The 23,538-nt window shown below is 39.1% G+C and overlaps 1 protein-coding gene across 13 annotated transcripts in view; it reads right to left on the bottom strand.

Moving 5' to 3' along the window:
• RBMS3 (RNA binding motif single stranded interacting protein 3) overlaps positions 1–23,538 on the bottom strand; it is a 703,116-nt gene that overhangs the window by 253,358 nt on the left and 426,220 nt on the right. For all 13 annotated transcript variants that reach the window (XM_031503883.3, XM_085573225.1, XM_085573232.1 and 10 more), the window contains one exon: positions 7,161–7,252. In XM_031503883.3, the coding sequence (XP_031359743.1) occupies positions 7,161–7,252 (92 nt within the window). The remainder of the gene's footprint in view (positions 1–7,160; positions 7,253–23,538) is intronic.

The following is a 23,538-nucleotide window of genomic DNA, read 5'->3' as shown; positions in this document are numbered from 1 at the left end:
TGCTCCAAGCCAGAGAAAAGTCAAGAACAATGTGTATTTATGAAAAAAGGCCAACTCTTGTTTGGCTGAAGTTCATAACCCGAAAAGAACCCAGTAATTCCACTATTCTTCAGCCTAAAAGTTGGCTACATTTTTCACTTTCAGCATCTGTTCTGTGGTGCAAAGCATTAATAGCACAGAGGTGGATATATTTACTGATTGTTTGTATTTTAATTTTCAAAGGCAGAGGAATGTTTTAATGTTAGATGAAGTTACAGTATTTAAAAAAAATCGAGTAAGTCTAGAAACTAAAGCAGCACTTGAAAAGGGAAGGAAAATACCATGGTGAGGTCTCTCTGAGGTGATAGCTAGAGAATAAACATCACTGTGTGTGCTGTAAGATTTTCTAAGCTAAGTTAGTGGTTAAGAAAGATGCTGAACTACAATTTTTGGGAACAAAGGAACATAGTACTGACCTAATTCCTCTCAATTGGCCAACAGTAAAGTTCCATGCACTTTCAGAGAGTAGAATTACGTCAAGTTAAGCACTTCTGAAAACCCCCAAAGAAATTACTGTTTATAATTTTGGCAGGTGTGGTTCAAATACTGTCAATGTGCATACCCTCCTTGAGGCTGATCGACATGTTTTTAGAAGAAACACATGCAAGTGTGAAAGGACTGCTGGACTTTAGTACCCACAGGACAACTTGATGTTCTTTCAAGGATAGCTAATGCATTCTATATTGTCTTGTGAATGCACATCTAAAAGCAAGAAAAGGATCTTAAGATCATTTCACACTGGCTACCATACAGTTCTCAAGTAGAAGCATAAAATTTAGAAGGCTATATAAGACTAGGAAGTCCTTCCATTAATGTCATGTATCTTTGCTATCACCCCAATCTATCATTGTTTGTGCAAAGCTGGTCATTGCTTTAGTCTTGATTATCTAGGACACTCATGGGACACTTGTCTGCTACTGCAGATTTTCTAAAATTTAAAGTTTGCTGGCACATCTGTGATTTGAATCCTGAACTTAGACATTGTTTCATCTGGGGAAAAAAAAAAAACAAAAACAAAAAACAAACAAACAAACAAACAAACAAACAAACAAAAAAACACCAAAAAAACCACCACACCAAAAAAAAAAACCAACACCACAAAAAACCCCACAAAAAAAAAAAACAAAAACACACACAAAAAAAAAAAACCCCACCCCCACACACACAAAATAAAAAAATCACAAAAAAACCTTCCAGGTTTTGAAAGGCATATCTTCCTAAGAAATTTTTAACTAAAAGCTAATACAAACAAATAATTTAGCATCTTGTTAATGCTCTTGTTTTGTCAATTATTATCCTTTAGGAAATGGAAAAGTATCCTATATTTACAAAACCTACACTTAAAGGCCAGCTCCATCTGGGAAACTGATTCCCCATCCCAAGAGGAAAAGATAGTTTATGAAAAACAGAGGTAAGCAGGCAAGAGAGGATGAGGACAGCATGACTTTGATAACAAGCAGTACATGAAACTTGGAACTTCCAGTTAGTTCTTCTGCAGGACACCTTTGGTATGGCTGACTTGGTAAAAGAAATCAAAGGATAGAGATACTTGCATGCGTAATTTCCAAACCTGAACTGAACTACTTGTCATTTCTTTCCAGCTGTAACTTTCCATTTTCATTGAACCCAGAACTGTTATCAATTCAGGTCAGTACTGGTCAGCCAGTATGACCAATATGGTATATATGTGCAAGAGCACAGGGAGAGAGGGTGCACATTTTTGGAAGATGAGAGGAGAGCTCACTGGAGAGTGCTCCACACACGTACAAGAGTTGTGCCAAACGCCTCTGACAACTGTTGCAGCAGCAGCAGCCTACGCCTGGCTGTGCAATTCATTCAGAAACGACGTGGAAGGTGGCCAGCACAGCCATGTTCTCAGCTTCTCCTACACTGCTGAGCACGGCGAGGCTTCCAGGGACACCAGCTCCTGCCCCAGCAGCTAATGAAAACAGCGTTTTGTAAACCACTGATACAAATATTAGACTTCATAGAACAGTTTGCTGGGGAAGGGATAATTAAAGAGTAAAACAAAGCCTGACAATTTCAATGTTGAGCACTAAAACTCCTAGAATCCCACTTCGGTTTCAAAAGGAAGGTTAGCTCAGCCAGTAGGGCTGTTAACGAAAAATATTATCAAAAAATTTGACCAACCAGTATCCCAATGTTTTGTTAGCTCAAATTTGCAGACATTTCAATCATGAGTTAGGAAACCAGTGTATTATGTGTATAGGCCTTATTTCATATTTCGTATGGAGAGCATTCTTTTTATTTTCATGAATTTTTAAACTGCAAAAACAAACAAAACTTTTCATCAAAATACGTTAAAAAAACATTGGAAAGAAGGGTTTTTGTCAGAGTGTTTCCATTTTAAGGATCAGCACTTTAGAGTATTGGAGTCTGACAGAGGAAAAAAGGGGAAGTACTTGAAAAATAAGAGACTATGAAGCTGAAAAATAAGGAGACAGAACAAACTTATTTGGTCAGCTAACTCATACCAAAGTAATGCTTAAAACCTACACAAAAGTCTGGAAAATAAATAAGATTTTCTTCTGTGGGATTTCCTCTTCCTTGGTTCTTGGAGAATATCTGCCTATTTAACTATACAGCAACCAGCTCTCTGTTCCTCTTTAGAAGCTCTTGTTCTTGGCTCTGTTCTGTGGGAAATAGCTCCCTTTTTTCTTTCACCTAGATGGCGATTACTCCTTGTATTTAAGCTTCTGCATGATGGAAAGATGAGAAAAATATCACACAAGAAGGAAAATCACTTTCTGCAATTCCCTTGTGAAGGAAAACACATCAGAGCCTGCTGGCACAGCCCTTTCTCAGAACCAGTTCCTGCAGTGTACTCTCTGGATGGCAATTACTGCAGCAAAGTAGTCAAGAAATGATTCCTTGGACTTAGACATATGCCAGTGCTAATTAAATATTCCTTCAATATCTGCATTTTTCACTCGGGTCTTGAGGATGTCTAAATGTATTATATGTACAAAAGGAAAACCCAGAAAAGATACACAAGATCAAATACATTTTTAATCTTTATAAAAGCAGGGCTGAAAACCCTTCCTTTGTGAATGCATTTGTTTCAACACTTTTGATGGGCTGCTAGGTATTAAAGAAGCTATTAGGTACTCTGCAAGAACCTACCTTTGCCTGAACTTTCACATTATGCAATCTTACAGCAGACTAGAACTGGAAATAAAAAATAGTAGAGAGGACCTCAAATGTCTGTGAAGGGATAAACTGACTGCACAGTTCAATTGCAGTCTGACACAGGCTCAGAAGCTCAAATTTAGACAGCAGACTTATATTGATTTTTTCAGGTGATTTAGACTCTTTGGCATCATTAAAACTTACATATAAAGTAGATTAGGAAGTGTCCTCATGAATGTGTAATTCTAAGTGAAGGACTATTGCAAATCCCAAGAATAGATGTGTCTACAGATTTTATTAGAACACTGATACATTTTTCATGTGTACTAGGCTTCTTTTCCTACTTGTCTGGGCCAACTCCCATATTACTAGGATTCTCCTTATTAATTTTCCATATTCTGTCTATAATATTTTTCTAGGAAATGCAGGAAAGGAGCATCTGGAAAAACCTAAACTGATATATAAATCATGCACATAAGCAGTGTTTTTTTTCTGTCACATTTCTGTAATCCCTAGCATAAAAAGACAACCAAATCAATAATTCCTGTGAGATTAACCAGTTGTGCCATTTTCAGTAGAAAGACAAAAATGAAGTAGGAAGCCCAAAAAAACACCTGGACTCTATGAGCCTGACCAAGTACATACACACAAATGAATCTGTATGTCCAAAGGCACGCAGGAAGCACACAGCAAAGTAAGCCAGGCCAGCTAGGAAAATATCCCGCAGCAGCTCCACAGCATTAATTCTTCTCAATAAATGAAATGCTTAATAGGCACTTTTGAAAAAGATGGACAACTTAGATGAACATAGGACAGCAGAAGTGGTTGTGTTGGTTCTCTGAGAGAGAAATGCAAAAGAAGCCAGGTGAAACACCTGAGTGCAAGTGACACACACAACTCTCCTGTAGGTGGGAGGTTGTGTGGTTCCTGTCCTTGTGTGTGTCCCTGTCCCACATGAGACCTCATCTCCGCAGCTGCCAGCACTACCTCTGCAGACATACTGCTGTTTCTCTCCCTTGGCCAAATCCTCACCCGCCTGCTTCAAACCAGAACAAGAAAAGAAATTCAGACATGTTTAACAGCTGGGTTTTTTTCCCTTTGTGGGTTTATGGGGTGTATTAGCCTCAACAGAACAAGTTTTCCAATACTGATGGGATTTGGAGCATCAATCCACTAGAGTTTAACCTTCTTCCAGAGGCAGCACTCTGAAACAAAATCAGCCAAAATGCTGTCCAAATTCTATAAAAAAAGAGGGAGGTGGCTGTATTTTAGCATCGATAAAATGAGTATATTTTACTCAAGTATCCACAAGATACTTCTGCTAGCCAACACGGACAGGGGTTCAGCTCTGCTTTTTGTTTTTCAAAGAAGATTCCTGGATTTCTATGAGAAAAATTATGTTGTGTTAAAACTGAGAAAGAACCACTCTTTCCGAGCAAGAGCTCTCTCCAGGAAAACATCACAGACAATACCAACACTTCAGCATATTTTCTCTCACTACTGAAGAAGGCCAGTACATAGAAAGAGTTGGCAATGCCTCTTTCACCTTTACTCAAAAGCATCCATAGCTGGACTGAGATTTTTTTTTACATTTGCTGAACACAGGTTACAGACTGTCTCCTCTCTGGCCTCTACATAGGGCAGTTTCACTGCTTTGCAATCCAGAGTAAAAGATAAAGGACACTGATACTATGAAAGCATGGCACACAAAAGGTTTAGGAAATTTCTTCAGCCTTAACTCTTTTTATTTAGATTTCATTTGAAAGCCACCATTCATCACTAATTAAAGCAACTCTTGAAATGAAACTGCTCTTGATAAACTTCCAGAAATGCAGGTTGGATTATTGTTCTGCCCTTTTCCTCAAGCCTCTTCTGAGCCCTCGCTGTTAATTCCAACACTGGCAGGTAATGCTGTCTTTCAGTCCTGTTATGCAACTTGGTTTCCAACATATACAAGAACTAACATGTTTCTCCAATAGATTTGTTTTCCCAGGCTCCTGTCTTCTCGGCAATGCAAGGTACTTTGTGTGGAGTCATCTTAATTTCCTTTGAAACCTCATTTTTCTAAATACTTAGATTTTTTTCAGAGATGAGAAAAGTCAGTTGTATATTTATCTTGAGCTATCAAGCACACTAAAAAGAATCTATCTGAGATTCCAGGCACCATGGCTAAATAATAAAAATACAGTCAGTCTTATGCAAACAAATCTGTACACACCAGCCGCCTCAAAATCTCACAGGGCAGAAAATTGCTCCTGCCACAGATTCCCCAGAAAACAAACCAACCAAAGGCTGGTACAGCTCTTTGCACTCTGAAAGCATCAGGCTTTGCTTTTAGTCCCTGAATATTGAACAATCCAAACCACAACGTTTTAAGTCGCCATCTTTTCTGGTGTTTCCACGAATATAAGTACTGCAATTGTTCATTGTTCTGAATCCTGACAACCCCAAGCATAGATTTATCTTTCAATCCTATGTTAAGATCTATAATTTTGAATCTATAACTGTACAGTTTTATATGGATTTAGATTTTTTTATAGATTTATATATAGATTTACTACTCCTTTCTAGAAAGGGCTATTTGATATCAGTCATTAGGACAAAACATATCTCCTGTCATTGTTTTTTATTTTCCACAGCTTGACTAATGTATCAAATTGCCTATATTTTAACAAGGAGCCACTGTATATCTGAGAAATAAAACAGCAAAATCCTTAGTAGAAGTTCACATTCTTCAGCTTACCATCTTTTACCGGTTTGAAGCAAATGTTTTTTTATCACCATGTGCCAATAAACACTAAGAACCAATAAAACAGCCTAACTTGCATTGTGGGACACTGTTAAACAGAAATACATTGTTGACATCCAGTTTCTTTCAAGCACAGCGAGTGCAATTCAGTAGAAGGCAAAAGAGACTCATTTACCAGCAATTACTTTTCTCTGTAAAAACAAAAAAACAAAACAAAAAAAAAAACAAAAAAAAAACCAAACACATACACCAAAACAAAATTATGTTTTTACTACGACATCATTGAAAAACAAAGGTTTAAACCACCATCATTCCTTTAAGTAGAAATCTTCAAATCTGAGGGCTGTTTATTAGTTGATTTCCCTCTTTTTTGTAATTACCTGTTTGCTTTCACTATTTTAGATTCTAGGACACCATCATTTCTAGAGAGACTAAATCTGGCAATATTAAGTGCTTTTTGTGATTCTCAAGCAAGGCAGTTTTAAAGTATAAAACAACAGCTATTTTTGCTGTCTGACACAGTCTAGAGGCCAAAGACACATTTTTCCTCCTTCAAGAAGACAACAGCTGGACCTCATGATGGCCATTACTATAACCCCTGTCTCACCATCAGCCCCTTTGCCTGGGGACGAAGGACAATTCCAAGACCAGCGTGACAGCTCCTGCAGCCTCTGCGAACAGATGCCAATCATCTCCAGACAACCTTTAGCAACTATTCTTTCAGCAACCTTCTACACTTTCATTTATGTCTTCAAAATAAAAAAAAAAACTCAACAAGCAGGACAAGCCAAACCTAGGCAGATCAACCAGATTTTCCTTATGCTCAAGCACACCTTCAGAGAAGGCCACCAGGCACATCAGAAAAGACTAACTTTTCCAAAGCAAAAGAACCAAATGAAGACAACTTCAAGGTGAAGAAAAGGCAATTCTTTCACCCAGTACTTAGCAAAAGGCATTTCCAATACTCTTCCACTTCGGTGCTCTGTCTTACAACCCTCTCCAGTCAGAGGGGCAGAGAGGGAGTCAGAGCAGAGCCCATTACAGGAGACACAGCTCTCAAGAAGACAGACAAACCATGGGATGAACAAGGTGCTGGAGCCAAAGGATTCATGAATCTTTGGAATAAGCAATGCAAAACCTTAAGAAAAACAGGAGCAAAACAAACCCCTGGAAATTTAACCCAACAGTTGAAATAATCCTGCAATTACATAGGTCTTCTTACCTTTGCCATCTGCGCCTGCACGCCATTTGCTTTGAGAGATGCTACTGCTTTCTGTGCTGCTGCAGGACTGTCAAAATCTACAAAACCATAACCTGGAGAATAAAAAGATAAATATAGATTTTCAGTATTATCCATGTGTATGAGCACAGACAAAGATTTTATTTTCATAAAGAAGGAAAATATTTCCATTCTCTCACAGCCTCATAATCTTCCAGCAGCACTGCCACCACACCTCTACTTGTCACATCTTTTCTCCTGAACATAGTAGGGTTTAAGGGAATGCAGTGACCTGAAGCTTCAAAGTGCCAGAAGATACGCAACAGAAGGGGAGTGTAGGCAGGTGTTTGTCTGTCCTAACAGGCTAAAGGTCCCTGGCAGCAGAAAGGCACACATTCTCAGTGCTCTGGAGTCCTGCCCCATCGCTTCCGTAAGAGGAGGTAAAATAATGGATCTTCCTGGCAGACAAAGCTACAGTTTGCAATGGCTGGTCTCATGAGAAAACACTCCTTCTTCTGTCCTTTAAAGCCATACAAATATTAAGTTTCAGAAGAGGAGGGCAACGAGTCCATGTGGCAGCTGTGGCCACGTGTGCAGGGGCAGGGAGAGCAGCCTTCCAGCAGGTGGGACCAGTTCAGGGAGAAATCCCAAGTATGCTCTACAGGCAACTGCCAGATAGCTCTAGAAGATGGTGAAATAGCAGTCTCAGCTTTGGTTAAACCACATTCCTTTCATTTCACTGATCTCTCTGCTGGAACTAGGGACAGATCTCTGCCAGGAATTGCTTTGGGGTATTATCTGAACAGCAGGTTAGAGGTTAGATCTTAGGGATTGGCAAGGGATAATCATCTGCTGTTAAGTGGCTTTCTTACTCCCAGTATTTGCATTAGTTTAGTATATTAATCAGCCAGTCACTTCCTATCTTCTCTTCCTCCCTCTTCAATTTTTTTTTTCCTTTAGCCAGCAACACTGGTGTGTTCAAGCAAGCCCAGTGCTCTTATCCCTACTGGCTAGCAAAAACTCTGAAAGTTACTTTTATTTTCCTAAAGACATAAAGCAGGGGTAAGAAGACAAGGAATTGACTTTTCACAACTTTTAAAGCACTGAGCTCTCTCTGACCTTCAACAGCATTTAAATGTCTTGCTCATAAAGATTTCAACCGAATTAGGAAGATCTAAAAATCTCACCAAGCACCTATTTAGGCAGCTGCATATATTTCACAATCCATCCAGGGAAAACCCCTACATCTTATTAAGTAATTACAGTGCAGGTAGGCATGTGCTGCTTAGACAAGCTGTGGCCAAAGGCCACATCTTTGGCTTCTCCCTGGAAAGCCATATGGATGAAACTGAACCGCCTGAAAGCTTTAATAATATTAGCACAAGCATATTTATAGCTTCTTTGCAGACATCTCCATTTACTAGGTCAATACACATCCTACAGGAGGCAACCACAGATATGATTTCCTGCTGTATCCATTTGTATTTCTTTTCCCAGCCTTTCTTCCTACTCCTAGGAGACTTCATTGCCATCCTCTCTGAACCAAATCTAGGTATAAGACTGTGTTCTTGTTATCACCTTGCCTCTGAAATTACAAACATCTCTATTATTATTTTGGACTGCATAGATTACTTAATGTAGGGTTTAGTCAAATCATGAAAGGATTTTGTGTACTTGGATGTTTTTGTTTCTTGGCTTAAATCTCATCCATAAAGTTTTAAGAAAACTAAAAGAAATAAGAAAAAAGAAACAGACAAAATTATTAAAGAAACTGCTGACTTAAAGAGCGTGAAAACCAGTATTCTGTAGCAAAGTCAAGATCTGAACCTTTCTTTTCTTTGCTCAATTTTCTATTTTGGTTTGTTTAGTGGAGGGTTTATTTTCATTGGGAGGACTGGGGAAATTTTTTTTTGATAGGGCTACAGATTTTTTTTTGATTACTACAGATTGAGGGACACTGTGATACAGACACTGACAGATTGAGGGCCACTGTGATAACAAATCTAATAAACACTAGAGTTTGATCAACTTGGGGATGTGAGAAGTGTTTGACCTTCTCTGATTCCTTCATTTGATTTTCCCTTTTTACTGCAAGCCATTTTTAAATCAGCTTGTCCTACATCACATTTTCCTTTGCAGTGCTATCCAAGCTCTCTTCCCACTGCAGAGCAGCAATAAAGCTGATGCTGCTTTGAACTAAAAAGCTTGCTACAAGAAAGCAAATTTCCTCCCTGGATTTCTCCAATACCTTTGCCCTCTGGAAGAGAAACTTCTGGGAGGAAGTAGGAGATACAATTAGATGCAACTTCTAATTTTCTATATGAGAGATTCTGACAAGAAGCCAGAGCTGTCAAACAGGAAATCTGAAACATCTTGGAAAGTGATGGGATGCCTTGGATCAAACACTGAGAAAATTACTTTTTAGGACAGTGAGGTGATCTTCTCAGGAAATGAAATTGTTTTTTATTTCTCACCATTTCCATGCCCAAAAATTAAGAGGTAAAAGTGCAAAAGTAATTTTAACATTGTCATTAAAACAGATAATGGAGTTAGATTTTTATATTTAGCATCAGTGTACAGTGCAGGTTTCATGCATGAAGGAATAGAAAGGAAATTATTTTTAATCTGACTTTCTAGACAGCACAGTAGTTATTCACATCTAATTTAGTTTTGCTTGTTAATAAAAACCAGAATGTGTGAATATTCCAGTGTTGTATCATAGATATCAGGTATATCTATCATAGTAAATCACTGAAGAGTAATATCAGTCCATAATATCTAAAACCATTAATATCTTCCAAGAAGTTTTTCAGCAGGCACAAGGGGCAATATGACCATATCAAAGATCCAGTGGAGTCTCAAGATAAAAAAAACCCCACATCTTTAGCTGCCCATTATGCATTCTAGTATTACTCCTCCCAGTCTCACTGCAAAGCTGTTAATTTTCCTTCCCTCAAGCTCATTTCCAGTCCAAGTATCTTTTTCTAGCCCTCCCCCCCTCCTGACACATCTCTCCACCACACACAGAACATCAGGACAAAATCACTTCATGGCTGAAAACCCGTCCAAAGAACATCAATCTGCCACAAGGGAAGCCAAGTTCCCAGGCTGTTTCAGCATTCAAGTATCCTTACAAGAACCCTGCAATGCTATATAACAGAAAACCAGGCATGATGCCTTTTTGTACAGTTTCCGTTCTTCCACGAAGATGTTTATAGTCTACATTAGCGACCTACACTAAAATATTTCATTTGTTTATAGCCTCACTTCATTTTTTTGTGTCTCAGGCACTAACTAAATAGTGTTGGTTTTTCTGTTTGGGTTTTGGGGTTTTGTGTGTTGGGGATTTTGTTGGTTTTTCTTTATTTACTTGTCTGGATGGATGAAATTTAGCCCTCACGAAAGCTAAAACTGGGTCTTGGAACATCCTCTCCAGTGTTCTCCAAAGTGTAAATGAAGCCCCAGACTCCCTGTGCTGAGAGTCACTCCCTCCTGTCCAGGCTGTGGCTGAAGTGGGTTGTGCTCCCCGCCAGCAGAACTGGGCTGCTGTGGCTGCCCCTGGCAGGTGCACTGTGATTGGATTTGGCTGCTCCAGCATCTATCCCTGCTCTGTTCCCTGGTTCCTCCTGGGAAAAGGTAGGAAAATGGTTGGAATCATCCCACGGGATGAAATTCCAATCAGGGTCTGCCAATCAGACACTGCTCTAAGAAAACATTTCTTTTTCCTCGTTTAAAAACAAGTGCAAGCCCCACCAGACTGTCCCTCTGCTAGACTCAAATTCCACAGCTTTTTTTTTTCTTCTTTCCCCTGCATTTTTATTGTGTGTTCACTGCCCTGTAAACATTCTGGTCAATGGATTATACATTCCGCCCCACCCCCCCCCCAGCCCCCCCAAGTTTTTATGCAGAACATCATGAAAAACAAACTCAGATTCTAAACCAGGACCTTCAAACTGTGCTCACAAGAATCCATCACCACCACAGGAAACCAAAACCAAAACTATTTCCCCTTTATTCCTGAAGCATCCTGACATTTTCCTTTAAGAACTCCAAACACAAATAAGGAAAGTTGTGCTGTCCCCTGCTGCTTTGAGAGATGGGAACTGAACTTATCACTAACATGAACCCCTTGCCTCAAGTGTACTTAGACTGAGGGTGACTTTAGCACTCCAATGCTACAAGTCCTCCAGGATCCTGAGTTTTTTTTGTAGAATGACATATTACAAGCTCTTACATGCAAGCACACACACAGAGAAACCCAGGACAAGACTATCTAGAATAATTGTTAAACCTTTCCTTTAAGAAATACAGTGCCTGTAATTTTGTACTGGCCTGATGCCATTAGGGCTAAATAATTAAATTTTAAAAATAAAACCAGCATGTTTTGTTGTTTTTTTTTTTGTTTTTTTTTTTTTTTACCTGTGGGGGAAAGAAAACAGCTAAGCATCAGCAAACTCAAGTTTATAGCTAGCTGCAATAAGTGCTACCCAAATACACTGGCAGACACTAAACATCTCCGTCTCCTATAACCTAAATGGCTGGGGGCCTCCCGGTCTCAGTTTCTCAGTTCCATAATTAAGCTTGGCAGCAGGTTCAAATGAATTAAAACTGAATGTCACTATTTCCTCAACAAATCCCTCATCCTTGTTTTTTCTTACTTGTCAGGAGAAGACCAGCAGAACAGCAATTAGTGGTAAGCAGTGCAGTGAAAAAGAACCAAGCATACACTAATTAGGTCACTCGCCAAACACGTTCATTTCATTGGCAGATTTAATCAATGTTTTCCTGAAATGTCTTAAATCTCCTATGCTAATTTAAAGTTTTGTTATTGTTGCTACTTTAAACACAGATGGGATGCCTGGAGATTTTCAATTGCTTTCCACAAATCCATTTCAAAATAACAACCCCTCATATAGCATATCATCAAAATTTCGGCACAGGTTTTAGGAAATGGCCTCTAATTTTATGCCAACATTTTTGTGCCTGCAAATACCTACGGGTACAATTTTGTGGATTTAAGTAATTGCAGGTGTGTAGGGCTCTTAGACATCAAACTCTGAATTGCCCCGATGGATCGGGTACTTAGGGGTAATGCCAAATAATTTAAGGGACTGCCTGCCACTTGAGGTTCCTGTAATTCTTGTGAAGTGCTGGATGGTGGCACAGAGCAAAGGTAAGCTTCCCCTGGCACACATGGTCTTTAGGCTTCACCTCCAGGGAGCTCTGCTGTTATAGAGACAGGAATGAGAGCCTTGCTGCCTTTTTGGAGCATTGAGACAGCTCCTCAGTCACTGCTGAAAGCAGCATTAGTTACTCAGAGTGCATGGGAACAGCAGTTTCAGGCTGTTCTAGCAGCTTGGTCCCCTGGGTTAGTGCTTACAGCTAGCACACCGAGGTGCTTTTTTGCATGGAAGATGACACTCCGTTGGCAGTCGTCATTGCTGTCGCCGTGGGAAAGGAGCTGCCACGGCTGCTGAGCTAATGTGCCCCACACCAGCCTGCCCTGCCCTCCTTCCTGTCCTGACTGCACAGCCTGGGGTCCCTGCGGAGGCTCCATCCTTCCTGCTGGCGCTGCCCCCAGAACCGGCCCGCCCACGGCCCCGCAGCCACCAATGGGTTGGAAAGGGCCACGTGTGGCCAAGCCACAGCTCGGCAGCCACCTGGTCACCCAGGGTCAAAATAAAATTTAACAAAAGGCCAAAGAGCAAGAGAAGTGTGGCTTCCTAGAAGTGAGAAGGGGAGCGCCCTGGTATGCTGCTGAGCTGGAGCTCTGCAAAGACAGGAACGTCTGGCAGCGGGCTGAGAAAGGAGAAGCCATGAAAAATGAGGGAAGATAAGTTGGGGATGGTGAGCTCTGAGCCTGACACTGACACAAGGCCAAACACCACATCTGACCTCTGACCAGATGCTGCTTTGAATCACTTGAATTCAAGTCAATCAGTACTCTCTGTTTTCTGGCTCCCACACATCCACACAAACAGAGACAAGAGATGGAGACCTGACCCATCCAGCCAGGAGACTGGCATGGAGTCTGGGCACTAATTCAGCCACGTTCCTGGGTCACTACCTTGAAAGCACCTAAATACATTCATCGATGGGGAGGTCACACACACTGAGAAGCTCTTCTGGTTCCACTGATGCCAACAAACTCGCTTCATCACAAGACTTATTGGTTGGTTTTCTGTGGGTTAATATCTTTGCTTCCTTCCTGGCAGATGGAAAAGGCTGACTGTCCCAGGCAGCCCCTACTCCTGCCAGGCCCTCTGTACTAGGGGCTGATGTGGACATTTAAGCCAAGTTGTGGCAAAGCAAGAACTCCAGCTCTGACATTTTCCCACATTTGAGAGCTTGACTTGGTCACAACGACTCCTTTTGGCAGCATAAGATGTGTACATTTTGCATAATATTACATAGGAGTGGAGAAACTTTTAAAATATGAACACAGATTTGCTTATGTGCAATTACAATTCCATTACACCTAAACTTTTTTCCTATGTCTGATGCACCAGACCATTTGGAACTCTGCTTGCCATCAGCATACAATGTTATTTTAATGTAAAAAAAAGTTCCCAATCCTTGTTTCTGACCATCTAAAATTCAATATATCAGACCTGAAATCCAGAACAGAGAAGACTGAGCATGTCATGCAGTTGGATCTTCAAGGAGTGTAGAGATATTTTGGACAAAAAGGAGGATAAAGTAATTTCAAGAAACATTTCATCAATGTTTCTGCTAATGTTACTTAGAGACTGGAAATTAAAAACCACCCCCAAAAGGAAATGTGATGATGGAGAGGAATACCAGCCTAGGGAAAAGGCAGCAGTCAAAATTACTTGCTGAATTAAGAAATCATTAAATAGAATATATTTATCACAAATACCTTATTTTAACTTTATGAGATCACCTCCACCTATCTATCTATCTATATATATATGCATACATTTGAAGACACAAGCATGAAGTTTTGACACAAACACTAGTATAAATACACAGCTAAGCAAATACATAATTTTCAGACATTGTTTTATGCTCAGATAAAAAAAAAAAAGTTTTATAAGACTTAGAAAATTAGAGTTAGCAAGCAAAGAGGTTGAATCACCCTTGAACAAAAAATTACCAAAAACAACTTTTTCTTTATTCCTACAGCTCCAAATGCCCAGAGTAATAGTAAAATAGCCTACATCATTACTATTTTTAAATCTCTACTTTATAAAAATGCTCTCAGTGGCTAGAAAGTGGTGAATCATCACCTTTTAATTAAAACAGCTAATATATAGTTAGAAAAATAATTGGAAGTGAAGACTCTTAAATGCAAGAAAGAAAAGATAGTCCTTTCATTTTAGATCACTCCCCAGAGATGCACCTCCACTGTTAAGTATGCATATATAGCTGAGGTTTTTTTTGTTTGTTTTAGCTTGATATGGAAATACAGCACAAAACTGACACTTTGATTATGTTTCTGCAGTGATTTCTTTTGCTTCTTGCATTATTTGAATCCCATTTATGACAAGAGAATTGCAGAAAACCAGCACTAGCTAACAGAATTGTTTCTCTTTGCAAACACATTCTTAATTTGAACATTCAATTACTTTGAATTAAGCAGAGTGCATATAAATACAGGTTATTATTAATTGCATTGAGTAACTAATGATAATATTTTAATGCAAAACTGAAGTATGGAACACATTATGATCTTTAAATGCATTTTAAACTGCTTATAAATTATTTTTGTCAATCTCTGGTAAGTAAAGGAAAAAGTACAAAAACACCTGCAAAATACTTCTATGTGGGAAAGAAGTACTTTTACATCAAGTAAGTAACTATATGTATATGCATATGCATATTCATGCCTATTTTTCTGGAACTTCATGCTTCCAAAACCTTAGTCTCTGAACGGAAGCAGATCTCAAAACTGACAAAAGCTCTTTGTGAAAGATGGTTACAATAACAACTGTGAGGGGGAGAGGCATAAGAAGTCATGAATTTAGCAGATACAGCTATCAAGAAAACAGTATTGCACTTGAGTACCCTCTCTCAATTTACACTACGTTCCTGGCAATTCAGAACCCCAAAGACCGGCAAACTGAAGAAAATCCTAGAAAGAGCACAAACATAGCCATAAAAATCCAGATTTTGCAAGTGGTAGAACACAATTTGTTTATCCCTAACAATATGATAAATGTTTGGGGCCTTAAAAGTGAACGTACACATGCATGAATACTTATGGGTAACCCTAATTGCAGCACGTCACCAGTACAAACAGAGAGACCTAAGACTTTGTGAGGACCTGTCAAAGAACAAAAATCTTGGTGAAAATAAACAGAGGGAAGTTGAGAAATATTTCCTGGTATTTGCTAACAGTGCGAAATTGGATTAATCACACAAAACCAAGGATGGAAAATTCATTGCTCAAGTTACTAAATATGGACTGACTAAAGAAAAAACCTTGTAAATCTTGCAGTGTCAAAAGAACATGGAGATAAACACACTTTTCCATCTTTAACTTTCAAAGTAAATCTCTCCTCAAGTCCCACTGATTCACTGTCAAAATTCAAAATGAAGAGTAACTCTATTTTTAAATACAGGGATAGCTTACATCTAGAGTTGCCATATAAACCTATGTATGAATCAGCATTACAGTTATTTACCACCATAACATCTTTAACAATACATTAGTTGTATAATGTAATCATTAAGATTATTTTCACTAGATTTCTATAGCATGAGACAGTCATTGTGGTTCTGAAGCTGAGGTAAATTTCACACTTGAAGCAGTGATTGAAGAAAGCAAAATGTTCTCCCAAAGAAGTACTGCAAGTGGAGTGCTTAGTAACATATTTATATAAAAGGGAGGGAAGGATACAATAGCTGTTTCTTTCCTTGACTGGAGAAACACTCAGTGCCTCACAATATTATGCAATGCCCAGAACAAAATAACCAGAATTTGCAGTTTCAGATTTACATCACCTGTTTTGAGATGCAGAGTTACAGTATCAATTAATAGCTTCCCTGAAAAACTTGAAAGGAGCCCTTACACCCAAGACTGAAAAACTGTTTGCTTTTAAAACTGCTATTTTTCATATTCACTTTCCTCTGTTTACAGTGACGTCCAGATTCTAAAGTTTCAAAATACCACAAGAAAGGCTATTTTCTTGGTATTTCCAGACAGCAGGAAACACTGTCACTCTCATGAGAAAGTCTGCTCTTCTGAGGTTTCATGCTCAGTTATGCAGACTCCAGAGCTTTACTTAGCTTGGATAATGTTTGGGTAAGATATGAAACCAAATCTCTTGAGATTTGTCCATCACTTATTTTAGACCTGAGTGACTTGAGTAAAAAACCTGGTGTAGAGAAACAGTTTAGGAAAAAAATCATTCAGCTATTACTTCTGAAAGCTCCCAGTGCCTATGTAAAACAACTGATTTTCTCTGCTAAATATTGGACCTCAGTTTACCCAAAGCTAAGCAAGTTATCCACCAGCTGTTCACCAAAAAGGCACATAACCTAAGAAACTATGAGACTAATTCCAGCTCCTGAGGACCAGTTAGAAATGAACATTAATACTGCCCTGCATCTCTCAGGGTTGGAATTTGGCATGGCATTCCAGCAGACATTTATGGACAGACAAAACAGAACCTATGGGTGCTTTACTTCCAGTGCACCACAGCCATGGAAGACAGCAGGGAAATACTGGGAGGGGGGAAATGAAATCTCTCAGCAGCCAACTCTAGCAGCACTCATTTTAAACAGTGATACTATTCTAGGAGGCAAAGGAGGATGTTGTGTATCACCCAGTGATCTTTGTCAGAAATGAAATATTCCATTCTCTTCTTCTCAACATCGGATTGCACAGCAACCTTAACATTAAGTAACTGCAAATCCTTGCAAGTAGGAAGAAACAATCTGACAAGAGAAGATGCACTTGGTGATCACAACTGTGATTACTGTACTTTATTAAAAATAATTTTCTTTTCAGTATGTTTTGACAAGAAAATAGAAAGCACCTAGTACAGGCTTCAGGAAATATTAAAATAACCTAAGGTGATGAACATGCTATTATCCAGTCTGTTCCAGAGGGAGGATGCTCAAGTACTGAAATAGTTTTCATTTCAAATACACATTCATTTTCAAGACACTGCACTTGAAAAATTGGACTGTATATTTGTCATACAGTAAGCAGTGATAAAGAGCACAGTAATTTATGTTCTTTATGCAAACCACTTGTAATTCAGAAAACAACTATAGTTTCTAAAAGGCAGCAAAGTGATAACACTTTCCCAAGAAAGTGAAATTTTTTTTTCATGCCAGTTGGCCAATTCTAGCATGCCAACCTTTGCTGTGATAAACATTTTGGATAACATGAAAAGAACTCCTATTCCAACGCATCAACACTCATGACGTCTTGGAGCTTTAGGCAGAGATGAGCAATACGTTCTGAATATTTCATATTTCTAAGAAAAGGATCCTGGTACCACCACCACACTAAAATAATGATGACCTTTGAGCAAGAGGTCAATGCACTTTCAAGAAATGACTGGTGGTAACAACCAGCATTCCACCAGTGCTAAGGAGGAGAAGCACAGCAGATTTGGGCAGTACAGAGCAGGATAAGCCACAACACACAGGTGGGAACAAAATCTGTGTTAAAGACACAGCGTACATGTATTGTTCAATGATTCTGGACTTAGGGAGTATTTCAGACAATCATAATGTAAGCATCCTTAAAGTTTTATAGTTATATTGACCACAGTGTGGTGTTCTTTTTTCTCATGTGGTTAAATACCAGTTGCACCTTCTGAGAGTTTTTTCATGTATCTACCACATTTATCTGTAGCCTGAAGTTCCAAAATGCTATTTTTATGGTAGCCAGAAATGGCTATTAGTTTTCCAGGCTGAGACAAAACGAAAAAAAAAAAAAGAAAAAAAAAAGAAAAAAAAAATAATGGAGAAAGAAGAAATCACATCAGAAAATCTCTTTTCAAGATCTCTAATCCATTTTCTTCAGATTTGAGATAGTTACACAATGTAGGTAAGTGGAAGACACAAAGTGGGTAAAAGTACAGGCTTTTAATCAAATCTGAATTTTGAACTAGTAGAAGTTTCCTATCACTATAAATGCCATATCTCTAATACATGAAAAAGAATCAAGTGAATAATATAACATTTGAATCTGAAGCAAACACCTTCCTTCCTATCTTGACTTTAAGGTAGCTCTTCAGTGTCAGCTTGCATGTAACAATATCCCCTGCTGCTACAGAACATGGGGGTCACACACCACAAAGGTCTGATGAAGGTGCCCATGCTGAAGCCCCATGAATGATGACTGTGAGGCATCAGGAGGTCAAACCAGCAGGAGGACAAACCATGTGAATAAATGCCAACATGTAGGAAGCCTCTTGCACACTGAAATTCACGTCCTCAACTAGCCTTCATAGAGCTTGTAGAGAAAAAAGGCAGAAATATGGGATTGGAAGAGACATCCTGGATCTTTCTGGAATGTGGATGATTAAAACCCAACATTAGATGACCATATGGGGTAACATCAGTGACTTGCATAGTCCTTTACTTACTGGAAGGATCTCACCTGATACATCCCTGTACCATATACATTGCCTTCACAATTGTGGCCATTTATGGCTCGGGCACTTACAAAATCATCTAATACTTTCCCTAAAAATAATCTTCCAACTTTCCAATCAGTATTTCTCCTATTACTTGTAAAGTAAATTATTTTACTATTGGATTTTTTCTCTTTTTCTCAAAATCCAACCTTCAGGATCATCTAATTACCTCTCCATGTAATTGCCTTGTGTAACAAGCAGGTATTGAGGGAGCTTTGGCAGCAATACCATTGAAGAATAAATAAGAAGTCTGATTACATGCCTTAGAAAGAGGGAGTGGGTGGGCATTGCTGATGTAGTGACTGCTGTGTCCTGTCCTGAATTCAGATCATAAGAATATCAGCAAGGACTATGTTCAGTAGCTTTTCCTAAATGCTCAGGCATCCTCTGAACATAAAACTGTTAAATTTAGGGTCTCCAGAGCCCCTTAAGGATTTAACTAAGAAGCAAACACATTGATATATATTGCCAGTGAAAGGCCAAATATACATGGAAAACAACTTTCACCACATTAAGACAGTTTAAGTTATGAATTTCAAGGCTTAAAAATAAAAGGTAAATGTGAGAAGGCAGATATGCTCAAATATTCTTTTTTAAAAATGAAAGCGAGAACAAGTCAATATAATAATATTCTGTTATCAATGAGGGATACTTTATTATCAAAAATATCACCATTTTTATAAATTATACAGAAAATTACTGAGATGTCCAGGTCTGTAATAGTTTGCAAAGAGTGGTTGTGCATCACTGTAGCACAAGAAATATGCAAAAATGAAAGAGGAAGCAGCAAGGAGTTTAGCTGGGACACACAAAACCAGCAAACATTATTTTGCCAAAATGCGCAAAAAGGAAAGGAAGCCAAAATGCACAAAAAGGATCCTCATGTACCACATCAAAGAAATTACAACCAATTTCTTGGTCTTTCAAAAAAGAGTGCAAAATCTCCCCACAGTTTTGTGTGTGTGTGTGCTCTCGGTCAGCCACTCAGCCTTCGGTTGCTGCGGCAGGCGAGAGCAGGAATAGACACAGGCACTGCCGCGCATCTCTCACGCAGACGCCAAATTCATGTTGGTGTTGTCAATGCAGAGATATGTAAATGTTTTGAGCCTGAATGTCTGCTTCCTGTCAACAGCAAGAATTAGCCAGACAAATATCCGGCAGGCATGGCTGTGCTTTCGTAAGAGTGTAAATGTTGTACTACAAAATTTGCTGCTTGCTTTATCACTGGGCAGTAGCTCACAAAGCTCTTCTTGTGACCAAATGCAAAGGAAAGCACCTTCCCACACCACCACAAGACCCTGAAAGCAGTGAGGGGGGTGTGTGAAGGAAGATGATGAGGTACTAGCTGGCTGAAAAAATGAACAGAGTTACTCAAGGCCCGTGACCAAAAGGGTGCCCACACAAGGAAACCTGTCTCGTTTCCACTTCACAGAGATGGCAGCCTTTGCAACAACTTGCTACTCTACATCTTCCTAGGCATCACTTTGTATTTCTGGGGCATCACCTTGTATTTCTGGCACCTTCCTCTTCCTAGGCATCACTTTGTATTTCTGGGGCAGTCCTAGGACTCTTTCTTTCGGAGGTGACACAGGTAGGTGGTGTATCAATCAGAAGATGGCCTGTCCACGTATTTCTGTATATATAATGCAGTCAAAAGGTCCTGTATTGGGTATTTCTATTACATTGAGTGATGTTCCGTTCTATGACACTGAAAGCAGGTTTATTTTGCACTGTTTAAGGGCTAGGGTAGGGGGCAACATGGAGCTGAGGTGTAAATTCCCTCACATGCTAGGCTTGAAACCTTTGACAGAAATGGGGATTGCCACTCTCATCTATTCATGGGGTGCAACAGCTTCACCCTCCCTAGTGCTCTCTCCTGCACTAGAAGACAAAATAAGGTTCTAGCAACAGACAGGAAAAACATCTGGAAAGAGAAAACCTCCCTACTCTTCCAGAAATCATACAATTTTGTCGTGTCATTTTATTACTTATTTTTTCTTTTTTCTTCCCAGATGGTTGGGACAAACATTGCACATGAAAAAGAAGTAGACTTTCCTTGCCTGTATCTAGAAACAAGCAGATGGAGCAGATGAAGGATATCATGCAAAGTATGATGGTGTGACATGATGGAAGATAGACTACAGTATTAATCAGCCTTTCCCTCCCTGAGTCTACACTACACCTAATTAGGATGCCCATTTCAACTTTCTATCATGGATTTTGTCACCTAGGAAGTCTGTATTTATTGCATCAAGGCTTTGTTGTCCTGGATAACACAACCTAAGATCTTTTAAAAACAGAGAAAAAAAAGTCCAGCAAATCACGTGATTCCAATCCTAATTCACATACGTGGCACAAGTGCGTTGCACTTGTTTAATGGGCAACTAGCAGAATCAGGCTTCCCTCAGGAAAGTCAACATTTTAGTGTACGCTAGGAAAATTAAGAAAAAGCCATCTTCCAAACAAAAAATAAACCCCACATTTAATAGCTTAAAATGAAGCCACTGAAGGCTAAACATCTGGGCTTTTTGGATACTATCCCAGATGCTGCGTGTAGCACTGAAGCTCTTCATCACAATATCCTCTCAAGAATTTGAGTAAGATCATTTCCCCAGTATATGTTGCTTCTCTGCAGGACATCATAAAAATACGCATGTTGCAATAAGACCTCTGCTATGTGTGTGAAATTCACACAGAACCACTTTACATTTCTTTGGGTTCTCCAGGACTTCACATAATATCTGCAGCAGTAGCAACAGCAACCACCCATATGGATCACAAAAGCCAGTTAGAGAGGGATTATCAGAAACACTAATAAAACAGCAGTGGTTCTAGAACTTCCACTGGAGGTCAGTGGGATTTTTTGTTCCTGAAATACAACAGGCACATCCACAGTGCATCTCACCAGCACCCATCAGAGACCTTCCCACCAGCAGTGAACAAAGAAGTATTGCCTAGATGGCAAAGACCAGTGCCTGAACAGTGTGGTCCTCCCAGAATATTTAGGACTGTTTCTCATCAAGTATAAAAAGAACTAGCAGAGCACCACTGGGTCACTGGTTTTAGTACTAGTTTGGACAGGTCTACTCAGTACAGCGCTGTGTTTTTGAAAACCCCACTTCCTGAAACTTGTTTTGAGATCTCCACTGGTCTCATCTTCCAGGCCATACCATCTGTGCTGAGATGCAGCCTGGATTTACTGGGACTGCTGCACAGAATTCTGGACCTGGTTCTGTGCAGAAGGTCAGATTGATCGGTGGATTTAAGCTCTGCAAATTTCTGAGAAAGAGTGTGTGGAACATGGCCACTGGAAAGCAACTGAACCAGCACAACATTTCATAGGCCAGAGGCACATAGATTATAACTACAGCCAAACTACACAGTGTGAGAGAGCCACACAAAAGACAAAAGTATTGGATAAGGCTGAAACAGAATTAGCCTTAATAGACAGCTCCCTAGAGCTTTTATGCTCACGGCCAAGCAAAACGGTTCTGCACAGGAAGACAAGAACTGCAGACTTCTGGCATGGGTCTTGAGACATAAACAGTATGAGAGACTTGTTCCCATAGTGGAACAAAGAGGTGAAGCAGACCCCCTTGAAACAAACAATTCCTGGCCATCATACCATCCAAACAAGCACAAATAAAATTAAATGTTTTATTTAACCTTTCATTTTTTTTTCAAATATATAAAGTAGAAAATAATATTTTTTAAAGTTCCTAGGTTTTTTTTGTTTTATTGACCTTCTTCTACTTCCTCTAGCAAATCACACACAACCACACTCTCCCTTTTTTTAGACATACATTGGTAATAGGAAGCTCTGTTGTAGACTCTCTTTTTGTTTCTTTTTTTTCCAGACAGTCTTGTACATTTTTTTCCAGTCCTGAGACAATCACTCCTATTCTTCATTTTCCTCCTCTCCTTGCTCCTCTAAGGTGACTTAAAAAGAGAAAGACTCACAGAATAGGCTAGGAAGATGGCTTGATTAATGACTTTTCCACTCCTGTAAGTAATTTCAAAGGAATCATCCTGTCCAGGGATGACAACAGGGAAGATGTTTCCATAAACCCCAGTATGCTTCCTGCAAACACATAAGCATTCCAATGCAGGCAAGGAGAGAGTGAAGATCTCATTTCTAGCAATGCAATTATTTTCCTTTTCTGATTGCTTTTTCTCCCCACATTTTCTGTTTTTCCCACACTTTCTATGTTTTTATCTTTCCTTTACTGTATTTTATGTATCTCTGTAATTTTCTTCCATCATCTCCTCTTTCGTAGCATGTTTTTCTAGCTTCTTCAGCCTCCGATTTCCTTTGTCTGCTAATTTCAGCAATTAAGATAGAAACAGTAGTTCTCAAAAAAAAAAAAAAAAAAAAAAAAAAGGCAAACCAAAAACACCAAAAAAAAACCACCCACCTCAGCTTTTAAAGTTGAAACAAGAAAACTGGACTTTGAAAAAAGGTGAAAAGTAAGGACAAAGGTCTGTTATGAAATGATAGTGAAACAAAGGAAGCAATTAGGGAAAAAAGTAAAGTGAAAAATGAAACCAAGTTTTCACTTGGAATTCAAGTTTTCTTTCAGTTAAAAAAAAAGTTCTTGTCCAATATGTTTCTGTACTTACTGATTTTATCCATAATGGGGAGTAGACTTGCCAAAATATCATGAGAGTCTTACTAGTAATGAGATTTTTAGACAGAGAAAATGCCAGAGTTTCTAGATAAATCAGAAACAGAAAGTACTAAGTACTTAAATGGAAAATTT

The sequence above is a fragment of the Lonchura striata genome, chromosome 2 (assembly GCF_050655825.1).
Source record: "Lonchura striata isolate lonStrDom1 chromosome 2, ASM5065582v1, whole genome shotgun sequence".
Taxonomy (NCBI): domain Eukaryota; kingdom Metazoa; phylum Chordata; class Aves; order Passeriformes; family Estrildidae; genus Lonchura; species Lonchura striata.
The sequence above is the reverse complement of the archived record's forward strand: the minus strand, read 5'-3'. Positions and strand labels throughout refer to the sequence as shown.